Below are 27,205 nucleotides of genomic sequence, written 5' to 3'. Positions count from 1 at the left end.
ATTATTCTTATCGACTTTATTTCAACAGTAATTATGATTTATAGTATGAAGGTAGTTTCCAAGATCTTTTAGGTAACTTAAAACCTTGGAGTTATGCTAAATTGAATTAATGAATGGCCATTTATTAGATATATAGATCATTTCTAAGTAATACAGAATACCAAGTCATTAATTACTTAACAAAAATTTAAGTTTACATAGTTTTTGCCTTCAATTTTTAAATGGTACAAAGAGGGTCTCTCAGTGAATGTGTTCATTTTTTTCCAAATTAGATGCAATATTCACTCTTTTAGAAAACACAGTTAATCATTATATCTACAGACATTTACATTTTGTCTAAAACTTTTTGGATTGACTTCATTTCATTCTGCATGCCACAGAAACAACCAAATTCTCTGGTCGGTCATAGCATTTCTTGTAATGAACTCTCATTTGTTCTCTCACTTTTGAAAATTATCAGTAGTAAAGTCAACCACAGATATTTTAAGTCTTTTGTCAACTACAGATATTTTGTTTGTTTCACTCTGTTGCTCCCCTAAAAGCATTTGCAATCAGCTATAGGCCAGAGTGCTTCATATTGATTTAGAAAATAATATTTGGAATTATTATTGCCTATCCTTGAGCAAAGAGAATGTGACCCAGCTAAAGCTGGGCCCACAAAGACACAAAAGGACACATCAACTGGGCCCTGAGATAAAGACAGTAGATGGGACAATCTTAGAAATTATCTTTCAGGGAAGAAAAAACATTTTTAGGGAACTTTTCACATAAAGCCAATCAAACAGGACACAAAAGGCTTTTTTCACCCCCATCTTTTTCTATTAACATTTAGTGAATAGAAATTTGTTGGACCGACAAAGACCCTCCTGACTGTCGGGTTACTGAAACCTATGCCAACGATTGTTAAGAAAGGCAATTCAAAGTATAAAGCCACAGTTTCTAGCCAATGTGAAAAGGTGAAGCTTTTACCCATCTTTGTAACGTTAATATATACTGATGATTCTGTAACCTCCCTCAGATTCAGACAGACATTAGCTCTGGCAGCATGCTTGTCTACTTCCCACTTCTGTCCTTTGAATATATGCCAAATAAAACTTTCTTTTTGCTTTAGTAAACTTTGTGATGTTTTTCCCCTACAACAGTATTCAAAGAAGGACTGTCTCTGAGCCCTTGAGCAAGGACTATGCCAGAAAGGACTACTCTTAGGCACAGACTTCTATGGACACTCACTTAAACAACTTCGAGACCATGGTAGTTGACTAAAGCAGGATTTCCTGAACTCTAGTCGAGAAGCAGATGGGTTCATTAGACTGCTAACCTGAGCAGAACAAGAATTAATTACTTAGAACTGACTAAACTGATGAGATGACTGTGGTTTTTGTACGGAATATTTGTCTCATGGGGATTTTACCTTAAAATAAGTCTAGAAATTCTTAGGTTTATCATGCATAAGCTAAGTTTATTGCAAGGTAGTCATGGCACAGCACACAGGTAAGACCCCAAGACATTCATTTTGACCTGGGCAATCAGAGTAGGGTAAAGTTAGTCCAATAATGAAAGTCCAAATCTTCAGCTTTCAGGCATGATCTCAGGAGAAAAGCTTGTCCTCAGTGGAGGTCCCTTGTAGCTGGGGTCAAAGTTTGGTTGTGGTGAGCAGTCTCCAATACAGCGTCCAACAGTCTCCGTCTTCAAAGTGAGTCAGAGAGATTCTGCCTCTACCTGGCACTTCTTGGAAGGGCAAAAGCCTGGGGGTTTTATGAGATTTAGTCCCTCTGGTCTTATGTGATGAGGGTCTTTACCACGGGGTGTCCGACTCACACTGCATTATGGTAACTCATGTCACAGGTTCATGATCAGGGATGCACATTCAGGGTGCCTAACATAGATAAACTAAGGGCTATGTCACGTCATATCACAACAAAACAGTTGTCTACAACAAGGTAGTTGATTATAAAATTAGAAATTGTTTATGCCAAAGAAGTTGATGGTCAGTTTTAGATTTTTTACAACTTAGCTTAAATGTTCAAGTCACATATTACATGTTCCAATCATATGAGATTTGGGATCACTACATTAAAGGCATACAACACAACATGGTTGACTTATTTTAAAACAATATTTTATTGTGTTTGTTGTTACCTGATTAGGGTCCGTGCCTGGAGCAGTCGAGCCAATGAAACATACTCCAAGTCAGAAAGAGTAAGGCAGTATTAAGGAGATGTATGTATCACCAGGGACCCCAGAAGCAACACAGGCTGTCTCTACGGAGTCCCAAAGAGCAATTTTACATTAGAATTTATATAGAGTCTTACAAGGGTTAGAAGTGCCTTTGTAGCCCACAGATGGCCTAGATGGAGGAGTGACTCTTTATCAGACCAGAGGTAACATATCAGATACCTGGGCTCTGATTCTCCTGTGGGGGCTTATAAATCACCAGTGGTCCAGACAGAACAAAACAGTTATTTGCATCAGGTTAAAACAAAGAACAAAGTCATTAACAAAGGCATGTGAAGGAGGAGGCAGGCAGAGGAAGGAGAAAAACTTATGGGTTTATCATGGCATTAGCTATGTCAAGCTCTCAGTCACCCATTTTGAAAAAGGAGAAAACATGCTGGGGAGTATTGGGGTCACATTGTGATGAAGGTTTACATCCCAGTTTAGGTTCCCGTTTCTACACAAATTGTTCAGTGATATTAGCTCCATTCTTCACAATGCGTGAACATTCTCATTATTTCTGTTCTGTATTCTCGATCTTTTCATGTTCTGTTTTCTGGATATGAAAGTTCTTTCTATTTTCTCTTAAGTTGTCTGTAACTCATGACAATTTAGTAGGGTATGCTTTTGTAAACAAAAAAGAAACATTTATCTTTCTTTCCCTGAATAGTCCCTCCAGAATTTAAAAGTTCTTATTTAATATTCTTATTTTTATAGCAATGTAATTATTTGCAAAGAAGCCCTGGTGGTGCAGAGGTTAAGCACTCACCTGGTAACCAAAAGGTCATTGGTTCGAACCTACCAGCTGCTGTCCTCCCTTTTCTAAGAGTATTTCCTTTAGAAAACTTCTGATTATCATTTTTTTCTCTGCCTCTTTGAGATGTATGTGAATATTTTAAAAGATAAACAAGCCCCATAAGAGTTTTGCAACTCACGAATGTTTCCTCAAGGACTTAGGATCCAGATCTTTGAAATGTAGTCATCTAGGAAGATAGAACCCCTACCTCCTAGTTTCTGTGGTGCAGTAAGAGCCTAACTTTAGATAAAAGCAATTAGCAAACACAAATGGCCACCCCAATCACCAGGTGAATTTAGGGTGAACTGTGTGTGTCAGTTCATCGCATTATGGTAGCTTTCGTGTTGCTATGAAGATGAAGGCTATGCCACTGTTATTTCAAATACTAGCAGGGTCATCCATGGTGGACAGGGTTCAGTGGAGCTTCCAGACTAATCAGACTAAGAAAAAGTCTGGCAGCCAACGTCCAAAAATTAGCCAATGAAGACTTTGTGTATCAAAACAGAACATTGTCCAACACGCTTGCTTTGGACACGTCATCAGGAGGGATCAGTCACTAGAGGAGGGCATCATGTTTGGTGAAGAAGTGGGCCAGTGACGGTGAGGGAGACCCTCAGTGAGATGGGTTGTTGCGATAGCCACAATGATGTGCTTGAATATGCTGGCGATCGTGAGGACATTGCCGCAGGACTGGGCAATGTTTCATTCCATTCTACATAAGGTCTTCATGAATTAGAGTTGACTCGATGACAGGCAGGTTTCTCCACTGCAAGGGCTATTTTTCCCTCTCCAGTCTCTGCTAATGAGAAGCCAATCACTAAGTCCAGTCCACACTCAAGGGAGGGAAATTAAATGCCAACTCCTTGAGGGAGGAGTATCTATACACATTAGTTATAATTCTTCTGTAATGTAGATTTGTTTTCTATCCCTATTTATTTTTATGGTTAATCAATTATTTGTAGTAGTATGGACTCCTGGATATTTATTTTATTCTTTGGGTTTTAATCTAGTACTAGGTAATTTGTTTTGTTCAAATTTTTAAACATTTTATAGTTTAATTTTTGTTTGCACTTACATGTAACTCAGTCCTTATCTATCCTAGATAGAGAAATGTTGAGCTCCTGTTTCTCCCTGAATATGTCTTTTCTTCTCTACATTTGGGGTTTGTTACTTGTCCTGTGACCGTGGTTCTCTGGTGGATTCAAGAAAAGTTATTAATTTGCATCAATGCTCTCTCCTTCTCCAAACTCGGTTGTTAAAGTTCTGATAGCTGTCAGAAGCATCCTTCCACATAGCCACAAAAATATCACTCAGAAAAATCCCCTGGTTAAAGCGTGATCCAAAAGCTCTCATGAGATAATAAAAACCAAACCAAACCCCTTGCCATCAACTCAGTTTAGAGTTATATTAACCCTATAGGACAGCATAGAACTGCCCCAAAGGGTTTCCAAGGTGGATTCGAACTGCTAAACTTTTGATTAGCAGCCAAGCTCTTCACCACTGTGCCACCAGGGCTCTGCATGAGATAACAGATGTTTTAATTACAATGTAATTTGACTCATTAGTTCTACATGCCTTGAGTTTTTTAATCCATCCTGGTGCCACTAAATAGGAACAGAGAAGCTATTTCTTCATGTCTATTTCATTTTGTCTCTTTTCATCGTCTCCATTTTTCCCTTATCTGTCAGAAACTATAACACACAGGGGGACCACAGCTCCTTGCTTGTTTTAAATCTGCTCCATTCATCATCCTTTGGTGCCTTACAGCAATATGCTTACTCCATGTTCTGTCCTCAGTAGAGAACACAATAAATAACCTAAAATAGAAAGCTCACAGCATTCCCACAAAGCATAGCAAACAAGCAGGGGAGTGTTCATGCTACAGCACCATCAATCAGACCTCACACAGAGGTGTAATGGTAAAAATCAGCGGTAATGAAAAGTGAAGGTTTTTTTGTTTTGATTTTTTTGTCTGCTTGTTTGTTTGAAGGGGCATTCCTCCCAGGTTCTCAGAAAGAAATGCAATGCATATTCAAAACTTGAAGAGGTTTAAGGTTTGAAAGAAACAGGTCAGGGGTATCTGGGCAGAGTAAACATAATGCCATATCATAGATTCAAGCGATTACCTGGACAAAAAACCATGGCCTAATGCACCAAGGACAGATGTGGAGAAAGTAGTATAAAAATGTGGTATCTTGTATGATTAAATGTTATAAAATTTGTTTTTGATGGGAGACTAATGACATGTAAAATGTAAAAAGCTGTTTTCATCTTCCTCTCGAGAGAACATTAGAAAGACATCCATTCCTATGGGGAGCATCTATCTGAATGAACTGCATGGCCTGTTGGCTCCTTGAATTAATAGGAAACTTACGGCTGCTGAAGATTCAAATTAGTCAAAGAAAAGTAAAAAACTTAATATTCACAATTTACAACATTAAGTATTTATAAAAGAAAGTTAGGTTCTACTTCTGGGTTGATGAAAGAAAAAAAAAACATGTGGGGAAACTGGAGTTGGGGACAGAGGAGAGCCTGTGAATAAAAATCTCTGCAAAAGCCAAGATTCCTGGGAGAACATCAGACTTAGAAAAGCTATGGGGCCGGGGGGGCGGGGGGGGGGTGCTGTAGTCTAAACCTCTAACGGATGAAGGGGACCAGGCTACAGGGTCACAGGTCTAATGAATAGAAAATCACACTGAAGGTCTAAGACAGGATGAGAAGGTGGAGTTGAAAGGTCCAGAGAAAGGTAGGAAGTTATAGAAGGCCCAAAAGAGTGGAGGGATATGCTGGGCTGGGTGGTGATGGGAGAGGCTCTGGGTCAGCCTCCTTTTACTGTCCCCATCCCCACCCTCAGGAGCCCTTTGTGATGAGGCCACAGCTCTGTGATGCAGGCCTGGATTTATAGGCCACAGCGTGCTCAAGGTGCTCAGTTGCCTAAGAGCAACAGGGCGTTTCAGATAATGGAGAATTATCCCTGTCCTTTTTTTTTTTTTTTTTTTCTGAAAAGCGCTAGTCCTGCAGTGCTGAGCTTCCGCTGCACTTCCTGGGCCACTGATACCTTCTTGACCATCCTGTGTGCAGTGGGACTCTTTCTCCTGTTACTCCCCCACCTCTTCCAGCGTAATCCACCTTTACCACCACCTAAGAAAAATATAAACATCCAGAAGGTAAGGAACTCTCAGCCCAGCCCCAATAGAGATTGATTCTCTCTTTTTTTTTTCCTTTCTATTTCCATTTTCTAAATCAATAGAGAGACTCCTGAGATGGGAAACCTCAGGAAAATAGAACATCAGCCTTCTAGGGACAGGCTGGACAGGGCAGGGGCTAGAGTGGGCATCAGGATTTCTACCCGAAGATCTCAGACCATCTTCCTGGATGTAACAGAAGGCTCCAGGGCAAAATTCCAAACATAGTGACTCAGTGGCCGAGGTCTAGATTACTGAGAGTTTGGGATCCCCGCGGGAGGACGGAGCCCTCAGCACTGGTTCAACAGTTGCCTTCTGCGGCAGGTGTCCCTGGGCAAAGTCCTCCTTTTGTGTCTGGACTGATCTGTAGAGTGGTGCTGAGCACCTGAGAGCCCTGCTCCAGGGCCAGAGCCGAGCTCTGGCCTCCAGAAGCTGAATCCTACCCGTCAGAGCACAGAGGCATCTGTAGGTCTGAAAGTCTGTGCCTTTCTTGAGCAGAGGAATGGTGACTAAAGAAATCCAGGCTAGATCTCACATGGAAAATCCTTCACTGAGGTGTTCAAAGAAGGAAAGCAAAATGTTTTCATCCACTATAAGAATGAATACAAGGGAAAAACACAGAACTCCATTAGCTGGCTATATAGAAGGTCATTTTATTCATAAATACCGAATGTTACCATCTTATCCGAACGAGCAGAGAGAACTGGGTTCCAGCCCCTCATTCTTTTTGTGCATCTCAGCCTCAGGTGGGATCGAGGAGGAGGAGGAGGAAGAAGAACAAAAGTGACACTGTGAAAGGTAAGGTTCTGCCCACTCAACCCAGCTCCCACACGTTAACCCTAACCTCTCCTGTCCCCGAGGGCTGTTTCCCGGTCTGGGCGTCAGTTGCTGGGACACGTACCTCTCTCAGGACACAGCCCCTAGAGGGAGGCTCCTGGGAAGGGAATCAGAACCGGCTCCTTCTCAGAAGCCATGATGGGCCTCGCGGGAGTGTCACCGAGCAGGGGGCGGGGTGGGATGTAAGGAACAGATAACTGGTGGATCTGGAGGTGCGACAACTCCGACTAGGACAAGCTGTGTAACTTTGCCAAGGCTCATATTCCTCACTGAGATGTCACAGAGGATAATGGACGTGGAAACATTTGGAAGTGACAATGCACCTCACACACCTGAGCCTTGTGACCTCGGGCTCTGAGTCTAACCTCCGGATGGTTTCACCTGGGGACATTCCACTCAGCTTCCTGTAAGTTTCCTAGGCCCTCACATTTACCGCCATAACCCTCTTTCCTGATTCCCAGCTTGCAGAAGTTGCCTGAAAGAATTACACAAAGCTTGGAGCCTGATTTTTCTTCTACGAAAGTGAGTAACCCTTCCCCTTCTCTCCTGTGTCTGTCTTCCTACCAAGGGCTTCTGAGTGGCCTCAGGGCCCCAGAGCAGATAGAGCCAACTTGGAGAGTGCCTACGGGTAGGGAATGGAAAGAAGCCCTCGGGTCAGGGAGAGCAGGAGCAGGGCGCGGGGCGGGGCGGGTGACCTCAGGGCGCGGGGCGGGGCATGGGACGTAGGGGCGTGGGGCGGGTGGGGTCAGGGCGCGGGGCGGGGCATGGGACGTAGGGGCGTGGGGCGGGTGGGGTCAGGGCGCGGGGCGGGGCATGGGACGTAGGGGCGTGGGGCGGGTGGGGTCAGGGCGCGGGGCGGGGCATGGGACGTAGGGGCGTGGGGCGGGTGACGTCAGGGAGAGGGGCGGGGCGGGGCGGGGCGGGGCGTGCGCTGCAGGCGTCCAAACCGTCTGCCCCCAGCTAAGGCTTGGCCCTCCTGTCCCCTGCAGCCTCCTGGGAGAGCCACCTGGCAAGGGCCGCCGTCGTCAGCGGAGAGGTGGAGAACCGTCTGGTGCGGCTGGAAAACGGGCGCCTGCGGAAGCCGGGCCGCGGCGTGAGGAGCAGCGTGCAGAGCCCGCGGCAGGTGCTGCGCCCCCGGTGTCCCCGTCCACTGCCACGGCGCCTCCGACCCAGCCCCCGCGCCATCTGGCCCCCACCGCTTCAGCACAGCCTCTAGAGCATCCATCTGACTTGGAGACCGAGGGCTCTTCTGACTGGATGACTGAAGACTGGACGGCTGACAACTCTTATTCTGACAGGAAGACCACCCCGGAGAGTTTTTCAGTTAACTGGTATTATTCGGCGTCTTCTGTCCCTACAGTCACAGGCCTTGATGGCTCAGGCCCTTCTGTTTTGGCCCGCTCCTGGTGGTGGGCGGCTGCCAAGGCCTTTCCCACCTGAAAACACTGCGAATCCCACCAAGAGCATACTTCCTGCCACCCATCAAAGGCCTCTTTCTGGGGAGGTCGCACAGACAGGAGCATGGAAGCTGGGAGCCCCTCTTTGCTTAACCCTGACGTCCAGAAGCCCCTGGAAATAGAGAGTGCAAAGAGAATGGAATCGAAGATGTGTAAAGAAAAAGTAAAGGATGTATCGTTTAAAAAACACATGAGCCCCGACTACCGCCTGAATTCTTCCGGGATGTTAAAATCAGTCAGTCATGAGCAGACCACCACAGTTCCCCAGCCGTACTGGAGCAAACCAGAGCAGCTGTCCAGTCCTCAGCAGCTCATATATCCCAAGGCCTTGGGGGAACATTTACTCCAGAAACGTATCCAGCTCTTCTGGGGCCTCCCCTCTCTGCACAGCGAGTCCCTGGGGCCTACTGCCTGGGTCTCTGGGAGCTCTTCCGCAGTACAGTCTTCTGTTTTATTCAATAGAATTTCTAATGCCTGCCCAGTTCAAGTATCCTCACTGTGCTCCCAGCCCCTGCCTTCGCCCCACTCTGAGGCTCAATCCCAGGCCCCACCTCTGGTCCCAGTCCTCGCCCAGATCCCTCTTCAATCCTCTTCACCAATCCCACCACCACCTCCTTCTACAGCCCAAATTAGGGCCTATGGAATACCTTGCCCTAGTGCCCAAAATGAAACACAAACTTTCATCTCAGCTGAAATGGAACACCTAGAATCACCCTTGTTGCAAAAGCAACTGAAAAGTTGGGGAGCTTCACCCTCTGTGGCCAGAGGGTCTCAGGGGTCATTTAGTCCTCTTAGTCCCAACCTTCCCCAGGACAGCAGGGCCTCTGAGGTCCACAAATCAGACTCCATCCTTCCTGGGGATGTTCCTAGCAGAACTGAGCTCCAGAAACAACTGGAACAGCACATTCGAAAAAGGGTCACCCAACACAAGCGGAGTCTGCCCGGCAGGATCCCAGAGTCTCAGGACCTGACACAGCCTCGGGGAAAATTACCAGGAACATGTCAGGCAAAGGGCCAGCATGGACCCTCATGGCCTTCTGTGTTTATAGGTGAAAGCAGCAAGGATATAAAGAAGATGGGATGCAGGCATCAAGAAAGCCGCTGCACGAGGGCTCCAGGAAATTTCTAGTTAGGGAAGTACCTGGGCAAAGGGCTGGGGCAGGTGCCAAAATATGATATATCCCAAGGCTCAGAAAAACCTCCAGTGAAGGTTCTCCGGGCAGGCTCTGAGAAGGAGTTAAAAAGTGATTCGATGAGCTACTCAGGGAGTAACACAGGAAACTACATACGAAGGAACCCACATAAGAAACAGCTAGAAAACACCCTGAATGTCCATTTGGGCAGAGAGTCGGAACACATTACCGAGGGTCGGATTCCTGTGAGTGTAGGCCATTCCTGGCTTACTGCCACCCATACTTTGCCCAAGTCTGACACTTACGTAGAAACTGAAAATCTGGTGTCCTCGGAGTGTCAGGCACAACACAGGAACACTCCTCAGGAGTTTTCATTCCTCACTCCGGGCACAGGGCAGGCCCTGGAGACAAATACTAAAAGATTTTGTGTAAGGCACAAGTGGGGCCTATCCATTCAGGCGGGTAAGCCCGTGAACCTCAATTTGAGTGAGAATCAATCATTGCCCCTTTCCCAGTATGAATTTCCCTCAGCCACTCATGAATCTTGGACCAGGTCAGGAGCTGAGGCTGCCAAGTTCTGGGGAGAAAACCCACAGGCAGACTGGGGAGAGAAGATGACAGTAAAAAAATCAGACCCCCCCCTCCGCCCGATAGTCCTTTCCCTGCCCCCTCACCTATAGGGTGCAGAAATACAGGGGGCTCTGAGACAAATTCCACCTGATAATGACCCTAGGCCCTTAGAGGCCGCTCAAAGTAGGCAAGAGGGCAGGCAGCCTTTTCAGTCCCTCACACCCAGCAGTGTGGGCAGAGCCTCCATGATCAGGACTGTCCTGGGGGCCCAGAGAGGCAGCCTAGAGCCAACTCCAAGTCAGTCAGTCACCAAGAAGGGGCCAGGGAAGGAGAGCGCGAGTCGTGCCCTAGGAGGCCCCAGCCCTAGTGTAGCAAGGTTGGAGACGGGCTATGAATCCCAGTCTTCAAGAGACCAAGAGACGAGGGAGGCAGTAGTGGCTAAGGAGTCCACTGCACCACAGCTACAAGGTAGAGACATCTTGAGAACTAGTGTGCTGGTAAAATCCCAGAACGTAAGTGTGGATCTGAGGGGTTTAGGGGCTCCAGGGACTAGTAAAAGCCCCTCAGCTCCTGGAATGCCTGTTCAAGAACCAGGAAAGACACACCTTAAAGCACAGGTGCTTAATGAGGAAGAGCTCAATATGGAGTTAGAGACAGTGACCCAACCTCAAGACTGTCCCACTGATGTGCTTCTTCAGGACTGTGCCACTGAAATGATTCTCCAAGGCTGTGCTGCAGATATTTTGGTCTCTTAGCCCTCTCGCTTCCACCCAAAGCGTGTGGCCAATAGGGACATGGCAGCCCCGGAAGTGGTAAGTGAGTTCACGGTAGCCAGAGGGAGGAGCCTGGGGCAGCAGGACCCATGGAAGAACCAGAAGAAGATTTCTGCCCCCACTGATGAAAGAAAAGTTTTTAGGAGGTGCAAACCAAAGGAGCATGAAGAAGGGCTGGCAGGGTTGGGGGCCTCCCCAGCCAGAGGGATGAGCCAGCCTGCCCAGGATAAGAGGTCAGTAGAGTCCCTTGACATCAAGTCCCCGCAGCTGCCAGCAGAGAAAGGACATGCTCCTCCAGAAGGCCACATCACAAGGAGGACAAGGAACTTTCTTCAAAGCATTTGCCCTGATAAGAGAGACAAAGGGCGGGGTGATCCTGTCCAAAAAGCAAAGGGAACTTCAGCCTCTGCCTGGAGCAATGGATCAGTCAAAAGCAGATAAGTGTTTATGGACAGGGAGGCCCCTGAGTTTCAGGCCCTTGTAAAGGCTGTGGCCAGATCTTAGAGAAACTTAGGCCTCAGCAAGCATTTTATGCCTCAATGTTAAAACAGCAAACAGAGAAAACCCAGGAAAGTCAGGACCTGGTTGGTGGGCATCTATCCTACCGCAAGGTTCCCTCTCACGCAGAGCACAGGAGAGAAATGAGTGATACAGTCAGGAACAAATGGATCCATGAGGGGTACAGAAATCCCTACCCAATGGTGAAATTGAAGACCAGTGATCGGGCATTGCCTTCCAGGGGGTTTGTGTCCCTAGTCAGTGCTTGCCAGCACAGACCAAGAATGTGGGGTGCCTCAGGATGCCCTCACCACTCAACATTCTGACATCAGGAAGGTGTCTGTCATAGTCAACCAGCATTTTTTGGTAGGAATATTCTGCCCATGCAAAGAAAACCCATTTATTCTCATGTTACCACATTCCATATGTGCTAACCCTTCTCCCAGCCGATATAGTTACTGTTCCCTAATACATATGTTTTTACTCATGAGAGGATTGTGGTTTCTGTCTGTGCCATGCTGGGGTGTACTGGAAGGGTCAGTGTCCACTCTTCCTGAGCACCTGCTTTGGCTTCTAAAAGGGACGAGGCATGGAGGGAGGTTGTTGGTGGTGCACACCCCCTCCACCCCATGTCCCTTAGTTTGCACCTTATGTTTTCATATTATGAAATGAAGTAATATGAAAGTAATTATGAAATGAAGTAATACATTACAAAAAACTAAAAGCATTCAGGGCTTGTCAAGATGAGAAAAACCTATAAACACTCAACCCCAGAATCTTGTTCTTGAACTTTATGCAGCTGCAGGGGATGGCCAGGAATTTCCCACACAGCTTCACAGTCACAGAGTGCACACAGGACATTTGAGGGGCTGCCCTGGGAGCCTCTTCTCTTCCCTGATGAAGACTGAGGAGATGGACCCTGCAACCCCCTCTCTTAGCCTACCCATGAAGAGATGTAGTGCAACACTCTTCCCCTGCCTCTGCCTGTCTCATGTTCTAGAGCAGCAGGAGGACAGAACTTCCAGGTCTGTGGTGTGTGGGTGGGGAGCTGCGAGGGAGGCTGCCGAGGGCCGTGTTGAACCCTGCCCCAAATGAAAAGTGTGCCCTCTCAGTGGTCCTGTTCACGAGTTACCAACCTTCCCCTGTCTCAGCCCAGAGAGGGAGCAGACAGCTCGGGTGAGTGGTACAGGGTGAGTGTGTGTAGTAACCACTGACTATTGGGTACTGTGGACCTAGGGTTGGGTGGAGGAGAAAAACAGTATCATTTTTCCAACAAGATGAGCCGAAGGGAAGGGAGTACCGAGAAAAGCTGGGAGAGAAAGGGGCAACATGGAATTTATAGGTTTGAACAAGGAACCTGAATAAATCTTCAAGTAGGACTCAGGTAATTTTCTACCGCGTTTAGCGGGAACTGAATTCAAGCTGTTGTTGTTAGGTGCCGAATTTGTTCTGACTCATAGTGACCCTACAGGACAGAATAGAACTGCCCCATAGGGTTTCCAAGGAGCAGCTGGTGGATTTGAACTGCCGGCCTTTTGGTTAGCAGCTGAACTCAACCACTACGCCATCAGGGTTTCCTAGATTCAAGATAGGGGCATGAAAATTGACCCCTGGCCTGGATTAGCTCTTAACTCTCTGATCAAATGGGGTAGCCCAGCTCAGGAGAGGCCTCTGTTGTGTCTCTGCTTCTAGCACAGGCTTCCTCTTCCCCTGGCCCTGGCCCGTATGGGAAAGCAAGAGAGCCCCCGAAAAGCAGGGAAGTGAAGAGTAATTTCTCTAGAGAAAGTATTTACCTGCCTTGCGCCACACCCGTGGCTGTCAGTGCGACCCAACTCCAGGGTCACCATTCCCATGGTGGAGATTCATGCTCTAGGAGGTGCCATGATATAGATGACAATGGAGGGCTTCCTGGGGCTGTACAACACCAAGTCCTGTCCTCCACGTCTCAGTCAGGACACCAGAGCCCCAGAGCCCAGCTGCTGGTACCACCAAGTTCTCCCTGCAGCCAGGCAGCCTCCGGAGTGGGTGCCACAGTGAGAAAGCAGAGCCCAGACCTGCAGGAGAGTCCAAGGGCCTCTGAGCAGAGAGCTGCCCAGGCCCTCGGGAGTGAGAAAAAAGTCAAGGGTGTGCCTGGCTGCCACTGAGGTGAGTTCTGGACCAGCTGCTGCTGATCCCCACTGTTCCTGCCAGAGAAGTGCACAGATGGGGCAATTGACGCGGAACAGAGAGTGAAAGGAGCAACTCCCTTCCCTTTCTCTTGCCCCCTGATCTTCCCATCAGGTGCAGTAAGGTCAGAAATGAAGAGATCCATATAGAGACCTCACAGAAAAATCTCCGCAGAGAGACTGTACACAGAGACCTCCACAGAGAGCTCAAACGACCCACCCAGAAACCTCAGAGAGACCTCGCAGAGAGACCCCAATCAGAAAACTCACTCGGAGACCTCTCACCATAAACTCAGACCCCTTGCGAATCTCCCATAGTGACCTCTCACAGACCTCAGAGAGAGCTGCACTGACCACAGAGAGACTTCCCACAGACACCTCCCACAGAGAACTCCCACAGAGAACTCTCACAGAACTCACCCACAGAGACCTCACACACAGACCTTCCAAAAACACCCAGTTCAGAGACCTTTGGTGACGTTACAGACACCAGACACAGACCTCACAGACAGACCTCTCACAGACACCTCCCACACAAACCCCACAGAGAATCCAGAGACCCCACACAGGGACCTCCCACAGAGACCTCTCGCATGTCAGAGACCTCCAACTGAGACTTTTCAGAGGTCCCACATAGAGATCTCCCACAGAGATCTCAGTCCTCCCACAAAGACCTCTTACAGACAGACCTCAGAGAGATCTCCTACAGAGACTTCCTACAGAGACCTCTCATAGAGACCTTACACAGCGACCTCTCACAGACAGACCTCACACAGCTTTTAGAGAGTCCTCCTGAGAAGTCTCCTACAGAAGCCTCCCACAGAGATCTCAGACAGACCTTTCACAGAAAGATGTCCCATAGAGATGTCTACAGAGACCTCTCACAGAGAGACATCCCAAGAGGCCTTAAATAGAGATATAACACGGAGATCCTCACACAGACCTCAGATAGAGCCATCCCACAGATATCTCTTACAAAGAGATCTCCCACAGAGGCCAACACAGAATCCTCACACAGACACCTTGCACAAAGATTTCCCCCAGAGAACTCTCAGGGACTTCACAAGGAGACCCACATACAGACCTCACAGAGACCTTCCACAGAGATCACTCACAAATACTAACCACAGGAACCACAGAGACCTCCCACAAAGACCTCTCGAAGATATACCTCCCACAGAGAACACCCACAGGCACCACACAGAGATCTCACACAGAAACCTCAGACAGAGGCCTCCCTTAAAGACTTCCACAGACATACCTCCGACAGAAACCTCTGAGAAACTCCTCACAGAGATCCCTCACAGAGACACCACATAGAAACCCACACAGAGACCTCCCACAAAGACCTCAGATGGAGATCTCCCACAGTGGCTTCGTACAGGGACCTTTCACAAAGATCTCACACAGAGTTCACACATCCAGACCTCTTGCAAAAACTCCCATAGAGACCTCCCAAAGAGACAGCCATTCTAAGGAGCCTGAGCAGGGACCCACTGACAGGTTCATCTGAGTAGCTATGAAACTCCTTATCAAACTGGTAGTGCAGGAGGAACATCAGCAGCTGTGCATGCCAGAGGACATATTTGTGTATTTTTGCCTTTTATGTTTTTATTTCTGAGCAAAAGAATTAGATTCCACATATATACCTGCACAAACCTCTCCTCCACAGGTTTTTGTTAGCTTGTGCTCTGACCCACAGGTGAGAAAATCACAATCTTTTAAGCAAGTAAATCTACCCAGCCTCTAAAAAAAAAAAAGGAAAATATCTCATTTGTCCACTTTTTGTTATCACTCAGTTGAATGACACCAGGGTCACATTTCTTATTTTGTTGGGCACCACTTCCTGCACTCAGAATGACTGATTCCCGCCCCCCGCTTTGGATATATGACAAAGAAAATACTACAGCAAACAGACTACAGAAGTGAAAAGAACCAGCAAAGATGCATCTGACGCAAGCTCGCTCCCTGCGGAGCTGTAAAACTGGCACATTATTTTGCGTATAACAGCTTCTGTCATGTTTGTAGCGTTTGTTTTATTTTTAAATGAAACAAGCTATATTACCAAATATCTGAATGTTCTTCACAAATGAGACAGATTTCTAGCAACATCCATATTACACCCTCTTTCAAATTTATACTTATGGCTTAAAAATAATATCAAAAGATTATTGTGTTCTTATTAGGTGCCGTCGAGTCAGGTCTCACCCATAGTCACCCTATGTACAACAGAATGAAACACTGCCCATAATCGTTCTTATGCTTGAACCCATTGTTGTAGTCACTGTGTCAATCCATCTCGTTGAGCGTCTTCCTCTTTTTCACAGATCCACCACTTTACCAAGCACAATGTCCTTCTCCGGGCACTGGTCCTCCTGATAATGTGTCCAAAGTATGTGAGGCAAAGTCTCGCTTGCTTTGAAGGAGAATTCCGGCTGTACTTCTTCCAAAACAGACGTGTGCATTCTTCTGGCAGTCTATGGTATATTAACTATTCTTTGACAACACCATAATTCAAAGACATCAATTCTTCTTCTGTCTTCCTTATTCGTTGTCCAGCTTTCACATGCATATGAGGTGATTGAAAATATCATGGCTTGGGTCAAGCACAAGGACTTCTTTGGAGAGCCATTATTCTGCCTATTCCAAGGAGTGGGAGCCCACAAGCAAACATTTCAGGAAGGACTCCATCACCCTCTATTGATTAAGGACTACACCTCTTTTCATGATTCCCTATGGAATTTAGGAATTTCTTGAGTTATAATTAAACCTTGGTTTTTCAGGAGCTCTTATTTGGAGCCCTGACAGTGCAGTGGTTAAGAACTCAGCGGCTGTCATGGATTGAATTGTGTCACCCAAAAATATCTTTCAACTTAGCTGGGCCATGAGTCCCAGTACTGTGTGATTGTCCACCATTTAATATGATTTCCCTATGTGTTGTAAATCCTATCACCTTGATGAAATGAGACAGATTAGTGGAAATTATATTGATAAGATATACAAGATTAGATAGTGTCTTAAGCCAACCACCTTGAGATATAAAAGTGAGGTGTGAGCAGAGAGACAGGTGGACCTCAAACCACCAAGAAAACAGAGCTGGGAACACAGTGCATCCTTTGGACCTGAGGTTCCTGTGCTGAGATGCTCCCAGACCAAGGGAAGACTGATGCATCACAAGGACCTTCCTCCAGAACTGACAGAGACAGAAAGCCTTCCCCTGGAGCCAGCGCCCTGAATTTGGACTTCTAGCTTACTGGACTGTGAGAGAATAAACTTCTCTTTGTTAAAGCCATCCGCTTGTGGTATTTCTGTTACAGCAGCACTAGATAACTAACACAGCTGCTAACCAAAAAGTCAGCAGTTTGAATCCACCAGCTGCCCCTTAAGAACCCTATGGGACAGAGTAGAACTGTCCCATAGGGTCTCCATGAGTTGGAATCGACTCGATGGCAATGGGTTTGGTTTTGGTTTATTTCAGTTAGAAGATATAAATGTATTTAAAGGTATACAAATAAAGGAGATAAAAAAATATACATGTGTATACATTTACTTGCAAATGCATAAAATTATATGTTAGGATACATAAGAAATGGAAAACCTTGGTGCCTTTGGGGAAGGGAACTGAGTAGCTGGGGGCAGTGGTGGGTATTGTTTCACCCAGATATTTGCCGTCTTGGTTGTTGTTGTTAGCTATCATTGAGCCGGTCCCCAACTCATGGCTACCCCATGCACAATGCAGCAAAACGATGCCCGGTCCTACAACATCCTCATGGGATAATTTAAAAGGTTAAATTATATTAATTACTTTGCCCTTTAAAATGTGGTTACGGCTTCAAATGATATTACACATGTTTTCAAAAATATGAAAAAGCCCTAACGTTCAGCTAACAATGCCAGAACTGCCAGACTGTTTAGAAGGATTTGTTTTTTAAAATAATTCAAAGAAATGCACAGTTTCCAAAACTTAGGCGTGTCTGGCTATGTTATAAATTATTACAAGGACACATGGCTTAAAATATTTTGGAATCTTAAAAAAGAGTCATTTAATCTGTACTTTAGATATACATTGCCCCAGTAAAATTATTGGGGAAGTGACATTTTGATATATCAATTAAAGAAAGTGTACAATTAATCTGTATTCTATTTAAAAAATTAAAAAACAAAACATTGCCATTGAGTCGATTTCAACTCAGGGCTACTCCATGTGTGTCAGAGCAGGACTGAGCTCCATAGGATTTTCGTGGCTATAATCTTTACAAAAGCAGATCACCAGACCTTTCCATGGTGTGGCTAGGTGTGTTCAAACTGACAACCTTTAGGTCAGTAGCCAAGAGCAAGCTGCTTGCACAACCCAGGACCCTATTCTATTACAATAATTCATAATCAAAGGTCTCACTTACTATACACCTCCTAACACTTTCTAAATTATGCACTTAGTTAAGACTATTCATAAGAAGCCTGTTTCCTTTTCCTGGTAAAATCTATTTCAATAACTGCTGTCAAATGTGTTTCACTGGAGAAGTCACTCAAATTACCCATGGGATGACTGACAGTCTAATGGTTCCTTCTCTAAAAAGAACAGAATGAGCTGGCAAAAGTATTCTATGGGTATATATTTATTTTTTAATTAAGAATAAAACATACCCAGGCAGTAAAATATTTTACAAAATCATAGCTGTAAATTTTTTGAGATTTGTCCAGCTTATTATGGTGTTGTTGAATCAGAGAACTATGGAAAGTAACCATGGATGTACTTTGAGGTCCTGTGAATAGTATTTTAACCAGAATCACTCATTTTAGCTCTATGGATACTATTCCTAGCTTTTCACATCCATGTCTTCCCATAGTCATGGAAAAGATACTTTCTTTTTCAAAGTATAAACCCATATTCGTAAATCATCTCTTTAAGAAGAAACTAATATCTAGAAACAGGTATAAAATGGTGAAACACACAGCAAAATAAATGAGGATTTAGGAACAGGAAAACTCGAGGGTGTGGATGACACAGGGTTTCGGTCTAAGCATTTTTATGATTTAGCTGGCCCTCTGGATTGAGCACATTAATATATTAATCTTTTTTTTTTTTTTAGATTGTAGGCCAGGATTTTTATTTTTACAGAAGTGGCTTGTAAGTTAAGTCTATAGTCATTCTTATCCCCCTTGGAATGGAGCATAAGGGCCAGCACAAGTATTTTCTGGAGACATGACTGCCTTTCCTTGAATTTTCCCAGTAGAAGAAAAGAGGAAGACTTCAGGTAGGGAGCTGGGATATCCTTGCCCCACTAATAAATGCATATTTTATAGCTATGAGAACAGAGAGGGCTCCAAAGAGGCCATTCGATAGGCGGATTTGAAGACAGTAGATAAAGAAGGACAGGCAGGCCTAGGGTCTGTTTGCCATGGCCAGGACCCTGTTTAAAAGGCTTCTGAATAATTGAAGTAGGAAAAGCAGCTTAGCCAAAAGAGCAGTGAGTGCTGCATTCTACGCCTTCCCCACCCCCAACTGTAACCCATTTTACTCAGAATGATCCTAGCCTTCACCACCATCTCACCCTGTCATGGGTTGAATTATGTTTCCCCAAAATGTATGTATCAATTTGGCTGGGCCATGATTCCCAGCATTGTGGGGTTGTCCTCCATTTTGTTATTGTAATTTTATGTTAAAGAGGATTAGGGTGGAATTGTAACACCCTTACTAAGGTCACTTCCCCGATCCAATGTAAAGGGAATTTCCCTGGGGTGTGGCCTGCACCACCTTTTATCTTACAAGAGATAAAAGGAAAGGGAAGCAAGAAGAGAGTTGGGGACTTCATACCACCGACACAGAAGCACGTGGAGCAGAATGTGTCCTTTGGACCTGGGGTTCCTGCACAGAGAAGCCCCTAGTCCAGGGGAATATTGACCAGAAGGACCTTCCTCCAGAGCCCACAGATAGATAAAGCCTTTAGTTGGAGCTGATGCCCTGAATTTGGACTTCTACTCTACTAGACTGTGAGAAAATAAATTTCTCTTTCTTAAAGCCATCCACTTGTAGTATTTCTGTTATAGCACTAAGACACACTCCATAAAATAAAAAAAACAACAAAAAAAATAAGACACACTCCATAACCATTCCTAATTGCCTGGGGAATTTCTGGTGACTTTATATGAAGTAGAGGGGGGAGGAGGAGGAAAAGAAGTCAAAAAGGAGCAGGACAAGGAGGAAGAAGAAGGAAAATGTATTATTATCAAAAAATGATCATGGCCCTTTTCTATAGCCCAGTCACCTAATTAACAGAGGGACCCTGAGGCACAGAGATATTTCCCAACCATGTATCTACCCAATTTCCACGTCTTCTGACTCAGGACAAATGCTCCTTCTGCTACACCATGCAGTTTCTTTGAAAGAACCCCTTTCTTAGTTCAACTAGGTGGTCTCCCTAGAGGAAGTTATTTCCAACATCACCAGGTTATTGTACATATTACTATTTCAACCAGAAAGAAATCACAATGCTTTTTAGAAAACACATATTCCAGAGTATGAGAACTCTTCTTCTTTTTTTAAATTGTCCTTTATGAGTCAGAATTGACTCTTGGCAATGGGCTTTGTTTTGTTTTTTTTTAGATGAAGGTTTACAGAGCTAATTAATTTTTCATTAAACAATTAATACACATACTGTTTTGTGGCATTTGTTGCCAAATCTGTGACGTGTCAACACTCTCCCCTTCTCGACCTTGGATTCCTCATTTCCATTGTCCAGCTTTCCTATCCCCTCCTGCCTTCTTGTCCTTGCCTCTGGGCTAGTGTGCCCATTTAGTCGCTTATACCTGGTTGAGCTATGTGTATTATTGTTTGTTTTATGGACCTGTCTAATGTTTGGCTGAAGCGTGAACCTTAGTAGTGACTTCAGGACTGAGTTAAAAGGGTGTCCAGGGGCCATGCTCTAGAGTTTCTCCAGTCCCCATCAGACCAGTATGTCTGGTCTTTTTTTGTGAGTCAAAATTTTGTTCTACATTTTTCTCCAGCTCTGTCCAGGACCTTCTATTGTGATCTCTGTCAGAGCAGTTGGTGATGTAGCTGGGCACTATCTAGTTATGCTGAACTCAGTCTGGTGGAGGCTGTGGTCTTTGTGGTCCATTTAGTTCTTTGGACTAATCTTTCCCTTGTGTCTTTGGTTTCCTTCATTCTTCCTTGCTCCAGATGGGGTGGGACCAGTGGAGTATCTTAGATGGCTGCTCACGGGCTTTTAAGACCCCATACACTACTCATCAAAGTACTCTTCTTGATAGCAGTCTGTTATTTTTAATCATGGCACAGTTTAAAGGAAGAGAATGACTTTATTAAGGGAACTTGACTTTATTAACTTCTACGAAAACCAACTGAGATGTTTCAGCAAACAGAAACAGTGCTGGAGGTGCTCATTTATCTATGCCAAGAAATTTGGAAGACAGCTACCTGAGCAACTGACTGAGAGAGATCCATATTTGTGCCAGGTTATGGATTGAATTGTGTCACACAAAAATGTATGTCAAATTGGCTAGGCCATGATTCCTAGTATTGTGTGGTTTTCCACCATTTTGCAATCTGATGTGATTATCCTAAGTGTGGTAAATTCTAAACTCTATGAAGTTAATGAGGCGGGATTAGAGGCAGTCATGTTAATGAGGAAGAACTCAATCTACAGGATTGGGTTGTATTTTGAGTCAATCTCTTTTAAAACATAAAAGAGAGAATTGAGCAGAGAGGAGAGGGGCCTCATACCACCAAAAAAGAAAAGCTGGGAGCAGAGCATGTCCTTTCAACATTGGGGTTCCTGCACTGAGAAACTCCCAGGCACAGGGGAAGATTGATGACAAGGCCCTACCCCAAGAGCCAATGGAAAGAGAAAGCCTTTCCCTGGAGTTGGCACCCTGAATTTGGGCCTCACTCCTAAACTGTGACAGAATAAATTTCTGTTTGTTAAAGTCACCCACTTGTGGAATTTCTGTTATAGCAGCACTAGATAACTAAGATGTGCCCACTCCAAAGAAAGGTGATCCAACAGAATGCAGAAATTACTGAACAATATCATACGCAAGTAAAATTTTGCTGAAGACCATTCAAAAGTAATTCCAGTAGTACATCAACAGGGAACTGCCAGAAATTCAAGCTGGATTAAAAAGAGGATATGAAACAAAAGATATCATTACTGATGATAGATGGATCTTTGCTTAAAGTAGAGAATACCAGAAAGATGTTTACCTGTGTTTCACTGTCTATGCAAAGGCATTTGACTATGTGGATAGTAACAAATTATGAATAACATTTCAAAGAATGAGAATTCCAGAACACTTCACTGTGCTTGTGCAGAACCTGTACATAGACAAAGAGGCAGTTGTTCAAAGAAAACAAGGAGATACTGTATGGTTTAAAATCAGGAAACATGTGCATTGGGGTTGTACCATTTCACCATACTTATTCAATCTGTATGCTGAGCAAATAATTCAAGAACCTGGACTATATGAAGAAGAATGGGGCATCAGGATTGGAGGAAAACTCAATAACAACCTGTGATATGCATATGACACAACCTTGCTTGCTGAAAGCGAAGAGAACTTGAAGCACTTACTGATGAAGATCAAAGACTACAGGCTTCAGTATGGATTACACCTCAACATAAAGAAAACAAAATCATCACAACTGGACCAATAAGCAACATCATGATAAATGGAGAAAAGACTGACATCATTAAGGATTTCATTTTACTTGAATCCAGCATCAACACTCATGGAAGTGGCAGTCAAAAAAATCAAGTGAGGTATTGCATTAGGCAAATCTGTTGCAAAAGATCTCTTTAAAGTATTGGAAAGCAAAGATGTCACCTTGAAGGCTAAGGTGCACCTGACTCAAGCCATGATATTTTCAATTGCTTCATATGCATGCAAAACCTGGACTATGAATAAGGAAGACCAACAAAGAATTGATGCCTTTGAATTACAGTATTGGTGAAGAATATTGACTATTCTGTGGACTACCAGAAGAACAAACAAATGTGTCTTGGAAGAAGTACATCCAGGATGCTTCTTAGACGCAAGAATGGCAAGACTTCATCCTGTGTACTTTGGACATGTTATCAGGAGGGACCAGGCCCTGGAGAAGGACATCATGACTGATAAAGTAGAGGGTCAACAAAAAAGAAGAAGACCCTTAGTGAGATGGATTGACACAGCGGCTGCAACAGTGGACTCAAACATAGCAAAGATTTTAAGGATGGCCCAGGACAGGGCAGTATTTCAATCTGTTGTACATAGAGTCCCTATGAGTTGAAACTGACTCGAGGGCACCTAGCAACAACATGAAAACCAATGCAGTGTCCCATGTTCAGTTTCCTTCTCTGGGTAAAACTTCGTCATGAAAAGCACACCTTTCTCTGAATTCTAAATCTATAAGCAACTCAAAATAACCATAAAAAAAAGTCTGAAGGGAAGAAGAAAAAGTACAGAAAATCTCCTTCCTGGAGACCATCTCCTTGCTTATATGCTTGCAGTATATGACTTCAAGGATGTTTCATTGGGAGTACAGGCCCCTAAGTGTGAGGCTTACCACCGTGGTGGTGGACTAGAACTTCCATTTATATTCCTTTCCACCTTGTGCTTTTTAAATTCTTATATTTGTGTACATTTTGTCATACATATTAATTACATAAATTTACTGTAAGCATATAATTTGTAAATAAATAAATATATGTTGGAGCCACATTCTCAGAAAACTTTTTATTAATGGGGAGAAGGATTTAAATGTTGAAGAACACCGACATGAGCCTCAGTCTGGGTGTTTTCGATGGAAAAGACCCAGATCCAACAAGACCACAGACCCTGGACTCCAACAGGCAAGCCACACATGAAGCCCGTCAAGAAAGAGGGAAGATCGTGAGTAAACCCTGGAAGAGTCATTTCACCAAACTCTGAGACTCTGTGGGATCCTGCCAGCACAGAGGTAAGAGAACTATTTGGTATACCACACAGCTGTGGGCCAGAGGGATCACAAGTCAGTGAGGAAAGGTTGTGTCAGTGGAGTAGGGGAGAGCTGAGAACCAGTTAGAATACAATGCAGGAAACTCAGGACCTTCCAGGGCTGGTAGAGCTGTGGGAGGAGGAGTGGGGACTTCAGATTGCCCTGCTGTCAGCATCTAGTGGAGCCTGGTGAATGATAGTATGCACCTTACCCAGGGAGGATGGCTTGTAGCCAAGACTCCAGTGGTTTGCAGTTACATTAGAATGTGAGAGGCATTCTACTGCTTTTTAAAGATAGGCAAAATCCTGAAGACAGTCATTCATTTACTTACTTTTTTTTTTGTTTTTAATCTTCAGTTTTAAATTTGGAGAATCCACTGGAGATGTAATTTGTTTTGAGTAATGTGAAGCAGTCACGAGAAGAGAAAAGACAGACATTTGTTGACAAAGTCAAATGCATAGATGTAGTGAGTCAACTAATAAGCAGGGAGTTTAAAAATATTGGACAAAATTAAACATCTGGTCGATATTCCTGGGGTGCAAAATCATTGATCCTGGTCACTAACTGGCACGTTGAGAAAGAGTCCTAGCAACTGGGCTGAGCAACCACTGTGAGCCAGCCTAAGCAAAGGCAGAGCCAAAACACCTTTCTTCCGCTGCATTATTTCAGGAGTCGTGAGATAAGATGAAGAGTATTTAATCAATATTCAAGTTTTAGTCAAGGCAACATCTGTAGTTGTCAACACTTGCCATAATGAAGGATGACGTGCAAAGAACAAGCCCAAAGAGGAGTATTTGAATGCTGATGTCGAATTAAATCTTTCTCAGACAAAACACTGCACTACACTGTTCCATCCACTGCACACTGTCTGCACCACCCAGTAATCCTTGGCAATAGACGTGTCATTTCACACCCTCAGGGATCACTAACGCAATGGGAGGCATCAGATATACTGGTCAAGGTGAAGCAGGAAGTCAGTGAAGGTGTGAATATCTTGCAATTTGCTCTGAGAGATATGGCCATCAAAATGGAACATTTGATTGAACTGTGTCACTATTGTCATTGTTATGTAGATAAATGAAGGAGTGGCAGAAATACTGTAAATTACAAACTGGAAAAAAGTGACACTTAATGATCTTTGGAAGAGGACTCTATTTTTAACTCCATCTTACTTGATTCATGGGTTATGGTGTCTATGTTTTTATTAGGAAAACTTGTTTCCCTTTAACATTATATGGATTTCTGAGCAGTGGTCAAATTCTTGCTGATTGAAACACTTTGATTCAAATTCTGAGCAAACTTTATAAAAAAACTCTTTTTATGAGTGCTTTTCTCATTTTATATCATTCTTCTTCAATATCATTTCAATGGTTTTCTGGGATGGTGGGGTGGTGAGGTTGGGATGGTTGGGATCCCTAGCTGTGCAATGGTTAAGTGTTTGGCTGCTCACTGAAAGGTCAGTGTTTCAAACCCACTAGTTCCCCAAAGGAGAAAGATGTGGCAAATCTGTTTCTGTAAATATTACAGCCTTGGAAACCCTATAGGATGAGTTCTACTCTGCCCTGTGGGGTCACTATGAGTCAGAATTGCTATGAGTTTGGTTTTTTGAGGGGTTGGGGAGGCAAATCAGAATGTTGAACTATAACTTGAAGCAGAAATCCCAGTACTGACAGAGGTTGAGATCCTGCACAAAGGGAGTCAACAGACTTGGGCTGAGAAAGCATTTCAGGAAGGTGGGAAGAACCAAAGTCTTATTCATGGGCATAACACGTATGGATTTTCTAATCCAAATATAACAGATATAAAGTTTATGAGTAGGAGTATCAACTCAATCTTAGAAAATGCATTGAAACCACTAAGGCCCTTCACTATCTTGGTCTCAGTTTCTTTGTCCATACATTAAGTGAGTTTTACTAGAAGACATCTACATTTTTATTAACTTCTAAAATTCTAGAATGATATTTCCCAATTAAAGCTTTTCTCCCTGATTTTTTTTTCCCCCCTCTGGTGAGAAAAAATAAATTACCCTGAAATGCTGAACTTGGCCTGGCACCCAGAGCTAGGCCTTGTTATTCTCCCATTAGACATAAATAACCTCACACAATACCAATATTGAGGAAGGTTACTCTGAGACCATGATAAAGTGAGGCAAAACAAAGGTAATTCACTACCTTGTCTAAGTAAAGACAAAAAAAAGGGTAACTGTACCAGCCACAGAATACCAAACACGCAAGTCTCACGGTTAAAATGAGTGACTTCTACTTCTTTATTAGTAACAGCTTTATCCTTGCTGTGATCTACCTCCCTATAGATAAGATTCATTGAGATACCCAATCACAGATTTGCCGTCACTTTTTGACAACATCTAATCTATAGTGAGCCCCACTTCCTTAGACTCTCCCCCAAATCACCCAACCGAAGCCCAAATGTTATTATAGGTTCTAACACCTTCCTCAAGCCCTGGTGGTGCAGTGGTTAAGAGCTTTGGTGAGCTACAACTGCTAACCCAAAGTTAGCAGTTTGAATCCACCAGCAGCTCCTTGGAAGCCCTATGGGGCAGTTCTACTCTGTCCTATAGGGTCCCTATGAGTCAGAATTGACTCCATGGCAACGAGTTTGATTTAATATCTCCCTGTTTTTACTGAGATACCCCACATTTCCCCATGCTGTGTGTTCTTTCTCCATTTACTGAATAATAAACACAACTTGTTCAAAGTTCAGCTTGCTGGCAGGTGTGCTTCTGGTGGCTTTGGCTGCAGGGCTTGGACACAGGAATGATCTTAACCTGTTGACTCATCTCAGAAGAGAGACCCAGATATTCTTTAGCTCTTGCCCCAAACATTGCTTACTTCAGAATCCTCTCTGACTCCCCCAGCTAGGTCGGGCCCAAGAACCGTGTCCTCTAGATCCCCAGCTTTTCTTCCCTTGTGACAGCCACTGCATGTCTTGACATCTGTTTCTTCCATTAGGCTGCCTGCAGGCTGAGTAAGGAGTAAGGTCTGTTCGACCACATTCCCAGTATTTATTGTACCAAATCTAACTAACCCAGTTGCCTTGGAGTTGATTCTGATTCATGGAGACTCCAAGCGTGCAGAGTGGAACTCTCCATAGGGTTTTCAGAAGCAGATCACCAGGCCTTTCTTCTGTCTTCCAAGGCTGTTCTGGGTGGGTTCGAACTGCCAACCTTTCTGCTAGTAGTCAAATGTTTAACCAACAGCAGCACCCAGGACTCCTGTTCTTACTGTGGTGCCTGTTAAAAAGTGTTTAATAAAAACTTGTCAATTCTCAGACGAATAAATTAGTGCTTTCTAATGTAGCCTATGTATAAGTCATGCAAACGAAATATTTTTATTTTTTAGAAAAAGAGTTTTAACCCTTTTAAGTAGCCAATATAACGTTTGGGGAAATATCTGTAAGAATTTCCAGGGTGCAAAGTAACTTCCAAATTATTAAATCCAGGGCGCTTATTTTATACAGATATCCTTACAGCTTTTGAAAATCTTCAATTCAAAATTTAGCTGCATTATTGTTTCTATTATGTCAAATTTATTTAAAAAAAATACTGTTACCAAAGAAGATATTCCTTTAAAATAATTTAAAAATG

General features: G+C 44.2%; 1 protein-coding gene across 1 annotated transcript; it reads left to right on the top strand.

The window, feature by feature from the left end:
* The first annotated feature begins 8,064 nt into the window (after positions 1-8,064).
* On the top strand, positions 8,065-11,961 carry LOC104845738 (spermatogenesis-associated protein 31A6-like). Its single transcript, XM_023546053.2, has one exon. The coding sequence runs from the start codon at positions 8,554-8,556 to the stop codon at positions 9,616-9,618; it is 1,065 nt and encodes a 354-aa protein (XP_023401821.2). The 5' UTR covers positions 8,065-8,553; the 3' UTR covers positions 9,619-11,961.
* Positions 11,962-27,205: the final 15,244 nt, after the last annotated feature.

The sequence above is a fragment of the Loxodonta africana genome, chromosome 14 (genome assembly GCF_030014295.1).
Source record: "Loxodonta africana isolate mLoxAfr1 chromosome 14, mLoxAfr1.hap2, whole genome shotgun sequence".
Classification (NCBI taxonomy): domain Eukaryota; kingdom Metazoa; phylum Chordata; class Mammalia; order Proboscidea; family Elephantidae; genus Loxodonta; species Loxodonta africana.
This window is presented reverse-complemented; position numbering and strand designations above follow the sequence as displayed.